Source organism: Onychomys torridus, chromosome 4, assembly GCF_903995425.1.
Source record: "Onychomys torridus chromosome 4, mOncTor1.1, whole genome shotgun sequence".
Lineage (NCBI taxonomy): Eukaryota > Metazoa > Chordata > Mammalia > Rodentia > Cricetidae > Onychomys > Onychomys torridus.
The window spans coordinates 56232892-56252368 of NC_050446.1; the positions used below are offsets into that span (position 1 = coordinate 56232892).

General features: G+C 40.0%; 1 protein-coding gene across 1 annotated transcript in view; it reads left to right on the forward strand.

Moving 5' to 3' along the window:
- The first annotated feature begins 202 nt into the window (after positions 1 to 202).
- The window catches only part of Itga4 (integrin subunit alpha 4), an 80626-nt gene continuing 61351 nt past the window's right edge, over positions 203 to 19477 (forward strand). Inside the window, exons 1-4 of the mRNA XM_036185056.1 lie at positions 203 to 681; positions 1014 to 1135; positions 17622 to 17728; positions 17822 to 17951. Of these exons, the coding sequence (XP_036040949.1) occupies positions 485 to 681; positions 1014 to 1135; positions 17622 to 17728; positions 17822 to 17951 (556 nt within the window). The 5' untranslated portion in view covers positions 203 to 484. The remainder of the gene's footprint in view (positions 682 to 1013; positions 1136 to 17621; positions 17729 to 17821; positions 17952 to 19477) is intronic.

The following is a 19477-nucleotide window of genomic DNA, read 5'->3' on the forward strand; positions in this document are numbered from 1 at the left end:
CCTGCCCCGTTTGTGTTCCCCTCGGGGCCATTCTGGCTAAGTCCCAGAAGCCTATAGCCATCCCCGTGCTCTATGGGCTGCCAGAACCTGGCCAGGATGTGAGTCCCAGCAACCTAGGTCCCCTAGCGCCCCCTACAGCTGCGGCGGGGTGGGGGTGGGGATCGGGTTGGGGAAAGGGAGACAAGGCTGTGAGCTACGGCACCACACCCAGGACCCCACCCAGATCACAGGAGCACACAGCCCCCAGGCCACAGAAACGGGGCGTGGGCCAGGGCCTGAGGCATCCCTGGGCACCACGATTGCTCCGCCTGTGGCTACCAATTCCCCTCCCCTGGCGTCCCTCTCTCCGCCCCTGTCGCCTGCCAGTACCGGACACGCTGCTGTACTTCATCTCTTGGGGCGCTCTTCGCCTTGGCCAACCGTCGCATCCTGTGCAACTCTGGTCAGTGGCCGTTTGGGGTTGAATGTTCCCCACCAAGAGTGCATGGCTGCGGAACCGAGGCGCAGACCCGGGCCCCGAGGGGTCGCCCTCTGGGAAGCGGTGATGCTGTTGTTGTACCTGGAAGTGCCTGCGGGGTACCCCTACAACCTGGACCCTGAGAGCGCGCTGCTGTACCAGGGCCCCTCCGACACTCTGTTTGGCTACTCGGTGGTGCTGCACAGGCACGGGGAAAAGCGCTGGTGAGTGCGCCCTCCCCAAGAGGCATGTAGCAGCGCCTCCGCTTCTGGGATTCCTTGTCTGAATCAAACTTTCCGCCCTCCTGCAAAGTCAGAGGAAAGCCTAGCTTCAGCCAGCTGGCTCACTGGAGAGCCTTAGAACTAACTTAGGATGGCAGCCCCCAGGGTGCTCCTCGTACCTGGTGCTGGAGTTCTGAGTCTCGGGTGATGGTGGTGGGCAGAGGACGTTGGCGCCACTTCCCATGCTGCCCACTGCACAGCTGTGGCAACTCGGGGGCAGGGTAGGTGGGCAGACTGGCTCACATCTGAGCGAACTTGCCTGGTTCTCCCTTTAGGCTCATCGCGGGGGCGCCCACTGCCAGCTGGCTGTCCAATGCCTCAGTGGTCAATCCTGGGGCGATTTACAGATGCAGGATCGGAGAGAATCCAGGCCAGACCTGCGAACAGCTCCAGCTGGGTGAGTTGAGTCCTGTACCAGGAGATAATGAACTTTCTCTCCCCATGGGCCCATTGTTGGATAAGTTCTGGAAGACTCCGCGATGCCAGTTTCTTCTAGTTTAAAGTGCATGCTCTTCGATTTTAACCTCATGGCAGCTTGCTTCTTCTGGTGATATTTGCCTTTTCTTTGCTTGAGGCTGTAGCTGATCGCAGTATCTGGTAAAAGCTCTCTCAGGGAAAGTTTCTTAGGATGCCTTTTGGCCAGCCACCTCTCACCCTCTACCATGTGTAAAACCTGCCTCAAAGCCACAGGACCCAGGCCAGAGAAGGATTGTTAAGGATTGTGCTTGATCTCTGATGTCTCAACTTTGATCTAAGATCACATCAGGAATAAAAACTTCGATTGACCCCACATCCCGCCATTTGGCCCAAGGGCTTTCCCGTCTCTTTCTTCAATAGAATATGTACCATAAAAGAACAGGAGGGGAAAAATGACAGGTCAACTGTTAAAATCATTAATATAAGAGGTCTAACATATAATTATTAACTTTCCTCCTCTCAGATTCTCCTGTTAAGCAGGCTTGTCTTCAGCCTTCATTTCTTATGTCTTTATTTAAGTTTCCAGAAACTTGAGACATGTGTGCTGATGGGGGAGGGGACAAGTTTCATGTTTCAAAGTCAAAAGCAAATTTGCTGCACACAGACACATGGGAAAAGAAAGGGGAACTAATATTAATTTAGATCTGTCTTGCTCCTAGCACTGTTGTGTATATTGCTCAATGTTTTCCCCTCAGAGCAACCCTAGGTTATGATTGTAATGTTTCTGTTTTCCACAGAAGGACTCCAGCACAGAGAGCTGTGCGTTCCTCCTTCAAAATTACTTACCGAGGCTTAGCCTTACACTTCACTTGTGCGTGTTCAGGGAAGAGAAAACCAAAGGAAGGGTTTAGTGTGCTGGCTATAGAGATGACCTGTCATCTATGATGATAAATTATAGGTGATAAGAGGGACTTCTGAGACGGCCTTATTTCGTCTTTATCTTTTTAGAGTCATCTTTTGTTGTTTGCTTGCCTGTTTTGTTCTGTTTCTTTCTTTGCATTTTCCCCTCAGCACCCAGAAAAATGCAGGAGTTATCTGTGCATTGGACTAGGCTCCTGCTGACACAAAAGTGCAAAGAGTATTGGGAGTGGGAAGACACAAAGAGAGGAGGGGGAGGAAGATGACGACGAACAGGAGAGGGAGAGAAACAGCAAAACCAAATTTTATTCGGGGGTGGGTGGGGAAAAGCTATCATGTAACTTAGTTCTTTGCAAAGGAGAGATGGGCCTCAGAGCATCATTATGCACCCCCTATTCCAAACCGCAGACAGGGGTGCATACGGGACTGACAGAGCTGTGTATTTGGAATGATTTTGAAGAGTATTTTCACTGCCTGAGAGAGCTGGGCAATGAATGAAGCCTTGATCTGACAGACTTCTCAGGGTCTCCGGTCCAGGCATTCTTTCTTTCCAGAGCCATGACATGACATCCTGGGGGGGGGGCGGGGACTGGATCTATTTATGGAGGCTTGTATTTAACTGGAAAGATCATGTTCTGGGATAGGCTTTTAGATGATGGCAGCTGTCAATTAAAGGAACACCTAAATTCACTTCAGTGTAGAGCACAGAGTTTGCCACAGACATTCAAGCACAGTAGATATATAAAGAACATTGCAAGCTTTGGGATGGATGAATAAAGAAAAGCACAAGTTTGATAGTTCTCAGCTTGATTGGTGGGTAGAAGGGTTAGCGATGGTAACCCAAAGTGCTGTTCCTTACCTTTAAGAATTGAGTCAACAACAAAAACACTGAGATGAAAAACACCAAATGGAGTATAAGGTCCTTGTCAATTGATTGGTTACAATATCAACTATGGTAAAACTTAGACTGTTTTTGTAAGGGAATTGGATGAAGTTACTTCTCGGGGAAACATTCTGAACAATACATTCCCAGTTTCTACTGAGAAAAGTGTTGCTTTATTGAGAACAAATTCAAAAGTAATTTAAAGCTGTAAGATAAAATATTAATGCTCATGTCCAGAAAGAAAGCTAAAAAAAAAAAAAAAACCACCAATTAATTAGCAGAAACATATTAAGACTATAACGTTTGTAAACTATACACTAATACTTTTGAACACATTTGTGTGTGTATTTATGTGTGTGCAGAAAGAGAGGAAGGAGAAAGCTACCTACACACAAAAAAATCTTCTGGATGATTGAGCTATTTATAATTTTAAAAATTATTTTATTTATATTTAACTATATTATATAGTTATACTATAAATAGCTATACTTATAATTATATAAATAATTATGATTATCTTATGTAGAATCTAAGTGATTATATTATGAAGTTTAAAAATACATAGCTTAGCTGGGCATGGTGGCACACGTCTTTAATTCCAGCACTCAGGAGGCAGAGGCATGTAGATCTCTGTGAGTTCAGGTCCAAGCCAGCCTGATCTACATAGGAGTTCTAGGACAACCAGAGCTGCATAGTGAGACCCGGTCTCAAACTCTGCCCCCTAAAAATACTTAGTTCAATATCTAGACATTGAAAAATTAGTTATTTATTTTCTAATTAAAATACATGTGATATCTGCAATAAAATGTTACCAAAATAAGTTTTTAGGGTCAATTAATGAACTAAAAATAAAATGTTAATTTATAAACAAAAAAATACAACAAACTGAAATGAAGCAAATGAAAAAGAAGTTATTGGCCCATCACAACAGTTATGTTAGAGCTATTGTAGCTATTTCAGTAAGTAACCTCTTGCCTCTGGAATAACTGTACTTCTTATCATGATTCTAAAACTGTCCAGTCTTGCGAAATGGTGTCTATCAGATGTTTGGTTCAAAATATCTAAATTATCATGAGTTGTTTTAACGTCTCTGTAGAATGTCAGACAAATGGCTGACTCAGATAGTCTCCTAGCCTCTCCCACTCTAGTGTTGTCTATGGCTGATGTTACAACATACCATGCTGTATTCACTATAGCCATAATCAGAGTCCAGCAGGCATACTCATTTATCTAGCATGCTCAGGGGAGACATTGGCAGTGCCCCTTCAGCAGACCAAATTGGCTGCTGAGGTAACACTAGCAGAGTTGCTTCTATAGCACCCAGGGTGTTTTCTTCCTGTGTTCTCAGCCTCTTTCTGGCACCCTGCCTGTCTCAGAGGTGTCTGTTGTTTTGTACTCCCTTGCTACTTCCTTCCATGAACAAAAAAGTGGTCTCCCCTCAGGAGGACCAAGGTCTACATCCACTTGTGAAAACAGTGTCTAAGTAGGTCATGGTGATTTTCACATGTCCATTCTCTTCACTGTCAACTACTCTGTACCCTTACTGGGAGTTGTTTAATGAAATTGGTCCCTGATAGTCAGGAGGATAAAAATAATGCCTCCATTAATACATTTAAGCATGACCTATGCTTAAAACACAAATAGTCAGCAAAGCAGAACACAATAACAATGTGAATGATTGCCAGATTTATTTGGGTATCAAAAGACACTCCAGATTTTTAATACTTTGTAGTTACCACAAATGTCTTTTCTTAATCCCGTGTGTGTGTGTGTGTGTGTGTGTGTGTGTGTGTGTGTGTGTGTATGTGTGTGTGTGTAGAAAGGGGAGAGAGAGAGAGAGAGAGAGAGAGAGAGAGAGGGAGAGAGAGAGAGAGAGAGGAGACTGTGGCTCTGGATGACTGACTTTTCTAGGAACAGAATCTAAAGTTTCACAGTTACACAGTTCAATAAAGTAGTCACTGGCCACATGTGACTTTTGAGGACAGGAAATGTCTGCAGTGAGAAGTTTAATTAAATAATTTACCTAGTAGATGTCTGAGATAGTACAAACTAAGTTATGATTACCCCATGAAAGAAATATCTTAAAGTAGTAGTGGTAGCTTAATAACTCTTGAATTGATTTAACATTCCTTTTCACCTTTGTAATATGGCAGTCCTTCATGTAAAAATGTCATGTGAGCACACATTACATCTCTATTGGACAGCACTGATACCCCCCAAAAACTTCCCTTGGGTGGGAGCACTCCTGCATCTGTGCCTAGGTGGGTAGGACCCTCACTTCCCCTCATGGGCAGAGCTCTGGCTGTTGAGCTGTTAAGCTTTCTGTCTGGGCTTCTCTTTCTCTTGCTGGAAAGACTGAAGGTCCACAACAACTTGTTTACCATTGCTGATTTTGAAAATATTTCTGGAAATAGCATTGTCTTAGGAGATCTCCTGTTTTTATATTTTATATCCTACTTTGAAACTGGTCAAGTTCCTAGGCATTGCATCATTTCTACCTATTTAAATTTCATATGTATTCTGGGTGATGTTCTTTTTGTTTGTAATAAGCCTAAAATTATAGCTTATGAATCTGAGATTAATACAGATTGGTCAACCTGAAAAATTGTCCCTGAACACAGGCCATTCTTAACACTAATGGTATAGGATGCCATTAATAAATTGAGGTTAAAAGGTAGAAGCTGGGGTTTGCCAAATAGCTTAGATGTTGAAGGTGTATCACTCTGGCAAAGGACCCAAGTTCAATTCCAGCATCCACATCAGGCAGCTTAGAACCACCTGTGATGATGCCAGCTCCAGGGGCATCTGATGTGTCTGGTCTCCAAGAGTACCTACATACACCCATGGTACACACACACACACACACACACACACACACACACACACACACACTATTTTAAAAGATTAGAAGTTCCCCAGTCTCCCATACTTGATCTCTCAAAGGGTGAGGTGTCCTTCTAATTGGAGAGATGCTTTTTTAAACAAAATTCTTTTTGATATATGCTTATGTGCTCATTGGCTAATATTTCTAATTGCTAATATACTCTTCCATGGCAAGAGATCTTGGGGCATGTATTACTACTCCATTGTGCATATGGCTCATGTATTCATTTAGTCATAAACTGAGAGATATCCAAGGATCAGACCTAAGTGCATAAAAGCAACACAACTTTTGTACAACAGTTTTCCTACATAAATGTTCATGACTGGAGGAAACTGTGATGGGAAGATCTAATGACAAGAACAAAGTAGTGAGGAACTGAGACCCATGTGGGGACAGAGTAAGTCTCAGCTAGAGGAAGAGATTATAAAAATAATATGCCACTGAGGGTGTGGCCATTGATAGGTTCCCATGCTGCAGTGGATGGCTCCACAGCCTTGTACATATGGGCAGCTAACTTGACTTAGTGGATGATTAGAGGTAGGAAGAAAGACAGTAAGAGGAAGATCAAGAGGAGAAGGAAATAATGACAGGAGGCGAAGGAGGTGTTGGGGGGAATTAAGGCATACCTGGTTATATTTCATTGCATACATCAATGAAATTCTCAAAGAATATAAAACAAAAAGTATGTCAGACAGAACAAGCATTGGGCATAGAAAGCCAAGGTCTTTGAGAGCATAGTACTTCTGAAGACCTTAGAACCAAGTAGGGTTCCATTGCAGAGTGATATGGATGATAGATTACAGAGATGATTTCTGAAAAAACTTGTGACTTTGAATCTGTCCTGTGAGGTTTAAAACTTGGAAGTGGAGGGTTCAGATTGTGTGTTTGACACATAGTATTTTAGTGTGGTGTAATGAGTACTTTGTAGTCAATATATCAAGACTAAGAATAACATGACAGTTTTTCCTATAATAGAGGCTACTGATGTTAAGTCTCTAACTAGTACAGTGGCAGGTGTTATGGAGAAAACCAGAGTTCTACAGGTGTTTAGAGGATGGATTCAGAAAATACTTGGTACTTTTTAAATTAGTTAAACACTAGGAAAAAGAAATCATCAAAGATGCCACTGAAGGTTGCTGTGGGATGTTCTGTATGTCAAATGTGTTGCTCTGATTGGTTAATAAATAAAACACTGATTGGCCAGTAGCCATGCAGGAATTATAGGTGGGACAAGCAGAGAAGAGAATTCTGGGAAGTGGGAGGCTAGGGCAGAGAGACGCTGCCAGCTGCCACCATGACAAGTGAGATGTAAGGTACTGGTAACCCATGAGCCATGTGGCAACTTATAGATTAATAGAAATGGGTTAATTTAAGATATAATAACTAGATAACAAGAAGCCTGAGCCATTAGGCCAAACAGTTTACATAATATAAGCATCTGAGTGATTATTTTATAAGTGGGTTGTCAGACTACAAGGCTTGGCGGGGGCTGGAGAGAAGCTCTCTAGCTACAGAAGGTTCTGATTTTGGGGGTAATGGATGGATAACAGTGATAGGTACTCTAAAAGGGTAGAACATCAGGTTTTCTGGAAGGCTGTGTATTCCGTTGATGTGAAGTTTATATTACAGAAAAGTAGATGTCTATGAGTTAGATTTCTATGCCTGAGGACCAGAGAGAAAACTGTGCCAGCGAGTCAGAGTCAAGAGTGATATGGAAGGTAGTCAATGCCATAGGGGTGAATGAGCTTAACCTGCAAATTGTAAGATTTGCAGATCAGAAGACCAAGGCTAGACACTAAAATTCCTACAACTAGAGAAGGGACAAGAATAGTATTACTGAAGTCCACTTCAACTTAAACCATCCATGGAGCTTTAAGAATACCTGTTCTAGCTGGGCAGTGGTGGCGCACGCCTTTAATCCCAGCACTCGGGAGGCAGAGCCAGGAGGATATCTGTGAGTTCAAGGCCAGCCTGGTCTACCAACTGAGTTCAAGGAAAGGTGCAACAGAGAAACCTTGTCTCGAAAAACAAAACAACGACAAAAAAAAAAAAAAAAAAGAATAACTGTTCTTGTAGCCCTGTCTCAAAATAATTGTCTCTAGGAGTTTGTCCAAAAAATGGAAGCAGGAGTTTCCAGAGGTCCAAGGATGATTTCAACGTTTATTCATGGTTGAGAACCACTGAAGAAGAAAGGGGGGGGGGGCGGCTCGAGAAAATCAGAGCTTAAGAGGTAGCAAGAAACTCAGGTGCATCAGGCATTGTAGAAGCCAGAGGATGAGAGGGTTTTGAGAAAGGGTTTGCGGTTGGGAGTGTTAAAAGGTTCTAGACATCACAAAAGATAAGAACTTAGGTAGTTTCTCTGAGTTAGAGAGAATAGATTGATCAATAACCTTGGGAAGACTAGTTTTAAGTGACAAAGACACTGTAAAGAAGTGAGACATGAAGAATGGGAGCAGAAGATAACCCTTCCCATTGGATTCTTCCTTCAACCCCTTAGCATGCTGTATCCAAGAAGTAAAGTTGAATAAGATGTGACTGAAAGGCACAATGAATTCAGTCTAGATGATGAGAGGGGCAGGTGAGTGAATCATTAGTGATGACAGACAGTCATTGGCAGGAACAAGAAATCAGGTCCATCTGATACACTTTCTGGTGTGGGTAGGGCTGAGGAGTAAGCCAGTTTTCACTGCTTTAGATGACCACACAGGAAGAGCTCAATATAACTAAAATGAATAGATACATTTTTCAGAGTTAGTGGTATTTTACAGACTTTATTGCCAATTTCAGCCTTCCCCCACTGGGGCTGCATCAGCCTAGATTCTGAAGACTTTGTGGCTTCTCCCTAGGAGACATCATTACCAATCCTGAGAGGCCCCGTAGTTTGAAAGTGACTGTCTTAAGAAGACAGTTTCAAAATAGCTCAGTGTGGGGAATTAGAACATGGAAGTGGGTTTGTAAGTGACTGAACTAGCCTCAAAAATTCCATGTTTGTTTTGATGTCCTTAGTTTATACCTACATTTTTTTTAAATTGTGGGAATTCTTTTTCAATTTTGAAACACTGTAATTCATAATGAATATGTTCAGAAATAATAAGAATGTGTTTATTTTTCAGACTCCTTTTATTAATTAGATAAGTTCTCAAATTTTGCCTTGGGCTGACCTCATTGGTTAAAGGCCAGGCTCAAGTCACACCTGATCTGCAGATAATGTCAGTTTATAGCACCTGCGGAACTTCCTGAGCATGACTTCACTCTGGGCCCAGGCTCTGTTTTCCTGGGAAGATTTTTTTTTTTCTACTGGGCATTATATTTGATCACTTTTGTGTGCCAACTATGGTTTCTGCAATGTTTTATTCTAGCCTTTTCCACTCCCTGCAGAGAAATGCCTCTGATATCTGTAACTCCTCCTCCTGGTGTGAGTCTTCACTGGCAAAGAATATATGACAGCTCCTCATCAATTTTCCTTAAATCTTGCTGTCTTACCATCCTTCTATAGTTTCCCCCTCTCACCTATTTTACATGTAAACTGCAAAGAAAACAATTAAAAAAAAAAAAAAAAAAAAGGAGCACAGCATTTCAGGACAGATCACTCCAGGTTTGAGTGCAAGCAGGTTCTCCTGGATTCATTTTCTGTGTAGATTTTGTATTTTTGAGTGAGTAAGAGTGCCTATTATGTTGACTAACAAGAAGTGGGGGCAGGAGAATCAACTATAGGCCCCTGGGCCAGCTAGCCTGGAGTACACAGCACAGTGGTAAAGGAAGATCCTGGCTCAGCAAGGTGGAAGGCTGGGAACTAGTGCTGACTTGTTTTCTGAACTATAGATAGCCACCCCACCCCCTGCAACACACACAAATAAATATATAAAAATTTTAAAGTATTCAAAATAGTATCTACTTAAGTTTTGCAAATGAATCTTTAAGTCCAAGAAATTACCAGTAGGATTTTTTTCCTTTATTATTTTCTAATGTCAGAAACAAATGTTATTAATTTTAGTGGTAAATTATTTTAGAACTTGAATTAGTCCAGAATTGGTTTGTCACTAATGCTAGCATTTGAAAAGCTAACACAGAGAAGCTGGCTGCTTTTGCTGGTTTTTCTCCCTGCCCCCACACCCTCACCCCCCACCAGGAGTTAGTTGTGTGACCTTGAACACCATCTCTCCTTGCTAAAGCTTCTCTATATTTGGTGTTGGTATTCACAATAATGTCTACATCAAGAATGCTTTGAAAACGTTAGTTAATATGTGTGTTTAAAGCTCTTAAAATGCACTTGGTACACAGAAAGAATATAGTACATAATAGAATGACTCTCCTACCTTAAGTTATTCCCACCAAGCATACCTGTTGGAGTACATTTTTCCCTTGTAGATATTACAAGAAGTTTTATGGGTTTCCTGAAGGATTTTGAAGAAATCTGTTGACTAAGAGACCAGCAGAGACCCTGAACCTAGAACCAGTTCTCCACAAATGAATGATCTTATTTTCTATAGTTCTGAGGCTTCAGAATTATTCAGGACCAACTCACATTTATAGAGTTTCAACCCTACAACATGATTCTATGGCTCCATAGGGATGGTCACTGTGGTGGGAAACTTTCTACTGGAGTAGAACAGAATAGAACAGAACAGAACAGAACAGAACAGGAGAAAGTTTAAAGGTCTGAAGTGTCTGGCATTACCAGGCCCATAGATTACTGGATTGCACAGACTCTTTTTCATAGAACGGCATATGGAGTATACCCACTAGCCATTATTAGATTTTGCTAGCCATCCTAAGACCACATTTATAGACCTCTTCTTAACTAAAGGAAAATATCTTGAGAATGGTATCTCATTTGGACATTTAATTTGATATTTTCATTTTTGCTTGGCTCTAGATTTGTAGGAAAGTGTCTTGGACACTTGACACTGTCCATGTCCTGTGCCATGCTGGTGTTATGGTTTTCCTAACTCCTAATCATTTGGATTGCTATTGAATTCTTAAACATCCCTGTTATCTTTTAGAGGAATCACCACCATGTTTAATTAGATATGTGAGAAAATTGCATTTTTAATCATAAATTGTACAATATAATGGATTTATTAGTAACTATGGTTTGATAAGACAAACTAAATGAAAGGGCCATTTGGGTTAGACCTGGAGGTTGCTGCTCAACTCTCACAACACTGTGAGCGCCCTCTGGTGTCTAAATTAAAATTGGCAGAAGGCAGGTTCCTTGGGAAGTGGAGGAAGCATTTGCCGTTTATTGAACACCTACTAGGTGCTAGGTAGTCGTGTATGCACAGGCATGAGTTTCTGTAATACATATCTGTATGGATAGGTAAGTTTTATAAATTGTTTATTTCATCTACCACTTTAGTTCTAGATGATTTTTTTCTGATATTCTGAATTTATGTAGATAATGGAATTTTAACAGGTTATTTTTACTCAGCAATGATTACTTCCTTAAAAAAAGATATCTGAAGTTAATGTCTCCATAGAACATAGGAAAATCAAGAGTTGTTCACTTTTTATGTTTGACAAAAAAAAAAAAATGTGCCAGTCTTAAATGTATGACGTTTATTATGCAAGAGAATAGAACTTCATATTCAAAAGACAGCGGCAACTTAAAGTAAGGGCTTTTGTTATTTTTTCTGAAAACTGAAACTGTGTCATCAGTTCTGAAAGAGCAGATGCACTTACGCACTCTCGTACTATTCAGAGAGTGGAACTGAGTGCCCCCACCAAATGTCTGCTGGGAAAGCCACAGAACAGTGACGCAGGTGGACAAACCAGACATACCATTACATAAAATTAAAAAAAAAAGCCCCAGCCTTCCTCACTGCAAAGCATTTCATTTAAACCTTCAAAGGTCTAGAAAAAAGGCCCTGGAGACTGACCTTTCCAAGGTGACTAACATGGAGGGGAAGGACAGGCCAGAACAGGGGTCAAGGAATTGAGAAGTTTCATGAACAATACAGAGTTGAGTTAATGAGTTATGTGATAAGTTTCAGGCCAGCTTGAGCTAGAGAGAGGCCCTGTCTCAAAAAAAAAAAAATTTACATTCTGTGCAGAATTGCTGTATTTCACACATGGAAAAACAGATTTAGGATGTGAAATTGTATTCAGCTAATTCACACATCTGAATATTTGTCAAATCCTATTGTCGATGTTTTAGAATCATGAGAAATAACACAAAGATCAAAGGTGGGTTTTTTTTTTTATTCTAATCTTTTTATTTACTGGCTTCACAAATTTGGGTAAGTTCTTGACTCCTTTAAGACTTAGTGTTTGGGGGCTAAGGAGATCCTTCAGGTGGCAAAGTGTTTTCTGTGCAAGCATGAGGACCTGAGCTTAATTCCCAGCATCCATGTAAAAGCTAGGCACTGGAACAAGCCTCTAATCTTAGCACTGGGGAGGTGGAGACAGGAGGATCCCTGGATCTCACTGGCCAGACAATCTAGCTAAAAAAATAAGCTCCAAGTTTTGTGAGAGACTCTATCTCAAAAAATACAGTAGAGAGCAATGGAAGACTCCTGATCTAATCTTTTACTACACATATGTATTCACCCATGTACACACAGGATTTTACACATTCACAGGACTCAATTTTCTCATGAACAAAGGGATTAATAATGCAGTCTCCTGGCCTTTCTGTGAGAATAAAACAGTGTTCATGTTGAGCTTCCCATAAAATGAAGGGCTATGTCTATTTTATACAAGAGGATTATGCTGTGACCTATATAAAGCTTAGTGTTTAACCAAATCCTTAAGATAACATTGATAATGATAATATCATCTCATGTTCTATGTTCTATGCCCAGTTCTTGTACAAGCAAATCACATGTCTCAACTTTTCCCAGAATCTCTGCAGGTCCCAAGTGACTTACCATCTCAAGTTACCCTACTCCCAGTTACACTTGGAAAGATCTTCATACTCAAGAGCAATGTCCTTCATACCATCTGTTACTATGTCTTAAAATTTAATGAAATAATATTGGGGAGGAGATGTAGGGAACATAGAAACAAATCGGCTTTCTTCCATCTCTAAGTTTGGTGAAAACACTGTAGTCCTTTACCATATCTAAGGGGTTGTTATGGTGGTATAATATATTTCAACATCCTCCATCCACAAAAATGTATCAAATATGTGAGCAGCAGTGTTCTATGCTATGAGAATACTACTGTAAAGACACAGCCGGTCTCTCCTCCTTGAGGCAGTATAGAAGAAGATCGAATCTCTAGTCTTCCATTATCCCTGCTCTATTTTCAGTGTTGATAGCAATACCAAGGAGGTGAATAACAAAACAAAAGTGAGGGGAAGGAGGAAGGAAAGTACCCAATTAGCTTTGCACCAACAATTTATTTTTTCATTAAAATTACTAATTTTCATTTACGTATATGTTTGTATATACTGGTAGAAATCAATAGTTGGAAATTAAAAACTAACATAGTAGGCAGATACCTACTGGAAAAGAGAAATATGTATTATACAATATATTTCCTTCCCCAATTTGAAAAAAAAAGAATAAGCTTAATTCTTTGAGTAAGGGGGATGGCTTCAATATGGATTTCCTCCCACCCCCTTAATTTGTACCGTGGAAATGCATTCAACTGTGCTAAGATTTAGCCATTCTAAGTGCAAAAGAGTGGGAAAGATCAAGTGATTATTTCTATTCACTTCCTTTATATTCAACCATGTAAAATACTTTTTCAGTTATGGGACTGATTTGGTTTGCTAAAAGTTTAGCTTGGTAATGTATAAGCTGACATGAAAACTGGATTATAAATTATTGCAGCATGACATTGGGGAAAATAAAATATAGATTTGTTTATGGTCTTGTCAGGGACAATTATGAAATTGGCTTTCTTGTGACAGTCTTCACAAGCATCACCTCTGTCCAAATTAATACCAAATTTCTTCATAAAGAAAGCACATTTAATATTTAACTGTCTATTACCTAGCTGAAACCTACTAGGACAGATAGGTCTGTTAACTCCTTCACACAGAACAGTAGATGCAGAAAGTCTAGAGGTTGAGGGAACAAAGTCTTAGAACAGTGGTTCTCAACCTCCCTAATGCTATGACCCTTGGATACTGTTCCTCATGTTGTGGTGGCCCCCAGCCATAAAATTATTTCATTGCTACTTCATAACTATAACCTTCTTACTGTTATGAATCATAATGTAAATATGCAGGATATCTGATATGTGAACCCTGTGAAAGGGTCATTTGATGCCCAAAGAGTCACAACCAATTGGTTAAGAACTACTGTCTTAGAGGTCTGAGAAAAGCTTAAGATGTGGAGATCTTGTCTTTTCTGCTGAGACTTTCCTGGCACTCCCAAAGAGAACGGGAAAATGTTCCAGAAATCAAGGAAGTTCAGAGCTGGATGGTGACTTACAGACTATTCTTGGAACTGATTCTGTCTAATAACCAGTGCTAAAAGTCCCTGTGTGTTGTGGTTGAAGTTGAGGGTTAGCTCTCTGGGAAGAAGTGTCAAGAAGTGAAAAGAAGAAATATCATGGCACATATGTGTGTGTAGATGTCTCTGTGCATATGAGCATATGCATGTAAAAATAATTCCTTACAAGTTTATTATTTCCAATCCTTTATGGCTTTATAGTCATACTTTTAACACATTTTTAACTCAAGACATGCAACACAAATAGAAGATTGGTCTTTTCATTTTTAGAGTTCCATTTGCAACATTTCTCTCTGGGTTTTGTGTTGGGATGGAATGATGACCAATGAGATCTGAGCTTGACCAAGATAAGTAAAGCCAATGTTAAACCATAGAAGCAGAGCAGAGCAGCTGCTAACAACTGTAGCTCATCCCAGTCAAAAGGAAGCCCTCCTTCCTATTGGTTAATGAATCAATGTAATTACTTCCTAGTGATCCTATCCTATGTCAGTAAGAACTCTTGATTGCTGATTGACAGTCCTTTCTATAGATTAGACATAATATATATATATATATATATATATATATATATATATATATATATTTAAATTACCATAAATCAGAGACCTTATATATGAATTATAAAGTATCTGTTGCTTGGAACCACATAATAACACATGGGAAAGACTCTGTCTAGTGGTACTTAACCCTATTCCCCACATTCCCCACATGCCCACTCACTAGGTGTTTATTCTGTTCAAGAGCAACTTAGTCTCACCACTAGAATCCTGGGAAAGTTTGACCACAATTCATGTCATGTAAACATCTCTTCTCGTGGCTTCTGGAAACCTTTTGTTCCACTTCTAAGAATCATTGGTTTGCATGCAGAATTAAGAGCAGGGGAAGAGAGGGATGTGAGTCACAATGAAAGTAAAGGCTTAGGACCTTATTAGCTCTCCGAAGTCATCCTCAACAATCCAGGTCATATAGAAGTCATTCTAGAGGGCTCAGAAAACCCCAGAAATGGAGAGAAGGGTGTTGGATGATAAGAAAGGGGCACAGTGAGCAGGAAGGCCAGGCAGTAGCAGCAGTAACTGTCATCTGCAGGGCTAACACGACTGAGCAGGATGCAACTTGGATGAAACAGATAACAGCTTAACTTGGCAAAGGTGTCTCTAATGTTCATTTAAAAGCATAGGAAACAGAACTCAGCTAAGAAACACATAATTGCATACAGCATGCTATTCTTGCATATATGAACTTCTGGGCCATTTTCAGCTAGCAATTTGCATGATATAATTTTTGTGGTTCCAAAGCACTGGTTTGTTGTTTTTAAACTTGGGTGACTATCTCTAGAAGAGAACATTTGTTTGCAAATATCAAATATAATCTTGGGGGAAACACCCATTTTTCATCCATATGTGAACAGTGAAGGTATCATGTACTGGCCCCGTATGCCCCTGTCTTTGAAAATGACAGCTGAACTGGAGGTGAATTAACTGGGTGTTAACTATAATTTTAGAAATAGTTTGTTATTTTCAGAGGTGATATGTCATTGATTCTTATGGTAATGGAGCTTCAACTGCAGGCAGACTGGGTCTGCCTTTGATGATCTGTTTTTGACATTAATTTTTAAATGTTGGTAATTTTAGAGACAAGTAAAACTAAACACTGTGTCACAATGAAAATTAAAATTTCTTTTGGCCTCCCTTCTTATTTCTCCTGTATTGGTTTAGTATCATGTTATTCTAGTAGCTCCCTGTGTTAAATAATTTTACCTTCTTGATTGGCACACAATATAAACACCTTTCATTCATTGGCTTTCTTTTCCTTCCCCCTTCTCCTCTCTCCTACCTCCACCCAAGCTTTCTTTCATAATTTTCACACAGAAAATTATCCCTGTGCCATGACCATTCTTTATCAGGGTTTGGGCTATGTCAAGCCTCTCTCCTGTTGCTTAGCAGTATTCTTTCTCTTTGCTTTCATTTCTGAGTCTATCTCTCCTGGAATACTCTAATAGTAGTGGAAGGCATCATTGTTTTCCAAGAAACCAAGCCAGCAACACATTATCCATGATCTATTCTAACCACGCTCCTGACATGACCTGAAATGACCCTTGCAATAGACAGGCCTGGCTGGACTCACGGAATAAGACTCCAGAAGAGAGTTTGGGAAACTTCCTTCAGCTCAGTTGTGTTGAAGAATTAGGTAGTTCCATGATAGTCCCAAATATCTTCCTATACTTCTTACACAAAATTGTTATGACTCAGAAAGCCAATACCAATTATTTCATTTGAAACTTACCATCTTTATTAATGTAGGCATTGTGAGGTTCCCCAGGAAACTCTGCATCAGGTTAAGATTAGAGGGGTAAGCAGGTACTTAATGATAAGAAGACCAGTGCAGGGAATTTTGCCATAACAGTATGAAAACTTGGTGACCAGTGTTCAAAGTAAAGAAATCCAGCTTCCCATATGCTTACCTCCTCTAATTGTTGCTAATGCATTTATCTGCTGTTGTAACTGAGCACAGAATATTCAAGTGTTAACTGAAGATAAAATGTAAAGATAGCAAAGAAGAATCTATGGCACCCATCTTACTCTTCCTCCAATCAATGATTTGAAATCACTTTAATACAGAGTTTTACTAAGACTCCAGCTCAACAGCAAAGGGTTTGTCCTGGCAAATAAAAGATCATTGCCGTAAAGATGATTGCTGTACACTTCAGCAGGACTATGTCCCACCTGAGTGCTTCCTTCATGCTCGGCTTTTCTGCAATTTATGCATTTGCCAAAATGTGCCTATTGATGTTTTTTATTTACTGCTGACACCATTCTGTTTCCAAAGACCTTTTATCTTTATTGAAAGCACCAGTCACACCACTAAGTCTAAAACACAGGGCATTTTGTTTCAAATGCTATGCATTATTAGCATGCTAATTATAAATTCCACTTTCTACACGCTCAGTCATCATTGTCCAGCTCCAATAAATTGTACTATAATTGCTGAGGACATTTTTGAAAGTGCTCTGGTGATGTTGCATATATTAATAAATGGGTAAGGCAAAAGCACAAATTCTTTTCAAACATTGGTCTCTGACTCTGGATCAAATAGACCTTTTTCATTTTGCTTAGGTTAATTAGCTACCTCCTGTATCACTGAGGCCATATCTTCATGGCATCTTCATCACTCAGAGGTCATTTCAAAAAAGAACATTCAGTGTGTATGGAGAACAAGTATGTTGGCAGAGAGTAACTCACTTTACCCCTAAATTGTACCCTGAGTATAAGCCATGACAAAAATGTTTGAAGAGAAACCCTGGAAATAAGTGCCCAGCTTTAGCCGCTCTATTCTTTTAGAACAAAACTGACGATAAGCATATTTCTAAATTCTGCAGGTAGCCCCATTGGAGAGCCCTGTGGAAAGACATGCTTGGAAGAGAGAGATAATCAGTGGTTGGGGGTATCACTTTCCAGACAGCCAGGTGAAAATGGATCTATTGTGGTAGGTATTGAAGTGGGTCCACCCATCAAGATCCTGGAATCAGACATTCGAGGTGTGATTTTCACATATTTGTTTTACTTTTGTTTTATTCAGACTTGTGGGCATAGGTGGAAAAATATATTTTACATGAAGAATGATAATAAGCTCCCCATTGGTATTTGCTATGGGATGCCTCCTGATTTGCGAACAGAACTGAGTAAAAGGATGGCCCCATGTTACCAAGGTAGGTGTCACATGAAGCAGCTAGATGGAGAGTCTCTGTTAATCCCAAAAATGGGAGAAGAAAGACCATTGACCCAGATTGTTATGGCCAAATTAATCTAAACAAGGAATTAAAGCAAGCTTTTGTATTTGTATACAAAGGTTGCTTTCCCCTAAGACGGGTTCCAGAGGTCAGCAGTAGATGTGAGGAAGACAGGCTTTTATAGCTCAGGGATAAGGGGTTTCCAAATGTGGTTTTGGCAGGCAAAACAGGTGGGGTTATAGGAGCAGAACTTAACAAGTTAGTCTTAATGACCTCCTGAAACAAAGACATGATTGCAGGGTGGTCATAAGAACAGGTAGTCAGTCATAAAAGATAGTCATAACAGCCCCTTTGAAACTAAGGTAGCATTGTGAGATGATTATAAACAATTTTTTGAAACAAAGACATGATTGCCACTTCCTGGAAGAGGCATTACAGAAGCATTTGTAGTTAAGGATACAGGTGGGACACAGTCCAATCCTTGAGAAACAGAGGTTTAATCATACACAAGAATGAACCTAGTTTGTCTTTACCATAAGATGGAGTTAAGTCTAAGTTGGAGGCAGGCTGTTTCTTCAAAGCAAACAAAGGCTTTCAGTTAACACTTCTTTGCATTTTCATTTTTGCCTGCTAACAGAGGAAGAAGATCTTTGATATGGCCATTGCTTAACATAAAGCATCCTTCTCTTGTTTACCCACTACAGTTGCAATGCCCTATATGAGCACTCTGAGCTTTTGAAAAGCAACCTTAAAAGTTCATTTTGGTAACTGTGGAAGCTAGTTCATAATTATCCATTTTTATACTAAATTTATTTTCAAATAACTATAAGCCTTTCTAATGCCTGGGAAGCATAAGATCCTTAAAATCATGAAATTACATAGAAAATTCCTCTTAGAATGAAAATGACTGTATTTCCTGTTTTTCTAATAGCTTCTAAGGAGTCTTTAAAAGGATTCAAGGCATTAATATAAGCAAAGCCTTCTCACTTCTCTTTCCAGAAGCTCATAAGTATTCCTTGAAGATGTCAAGTATTAGTGTCTAAAGCAAGGGGTTGTGACCACTTTGGGGCTCAAATGACCCCTTACAAAGGGGTCACCTAAGACCATCTGCATGTCAAGTATTTACATTACAATTCATAACAATAGCAAAATTACAGTTACGAAGTAGCAATGAAAATAATTTCATGTTGTGGGTCACCACAACATGTGAAATTATATTAAAGGTCACAGCTTTAGGAAGGTTGAGAACAACTGCTATAACCTTCGAAAATGCTGTCTCAATGGAGATCTTTGCTGTTGGCATTTTACATGCAGAACTAGGATACAAACAGAGTTAGGGACAGATGTCAGTAGCATCTAAGATTTTATCTGTAACAATCAAGAACTCTAAAACTCTCTTTAGAATACCAAAATTATGTATGAATGCCAATTCTTTCTAATGATAAAAAATGCTCTTACCATCTCCTTTATCATCCCAAGATAATTTTAATTAACTGTCAAAAGTT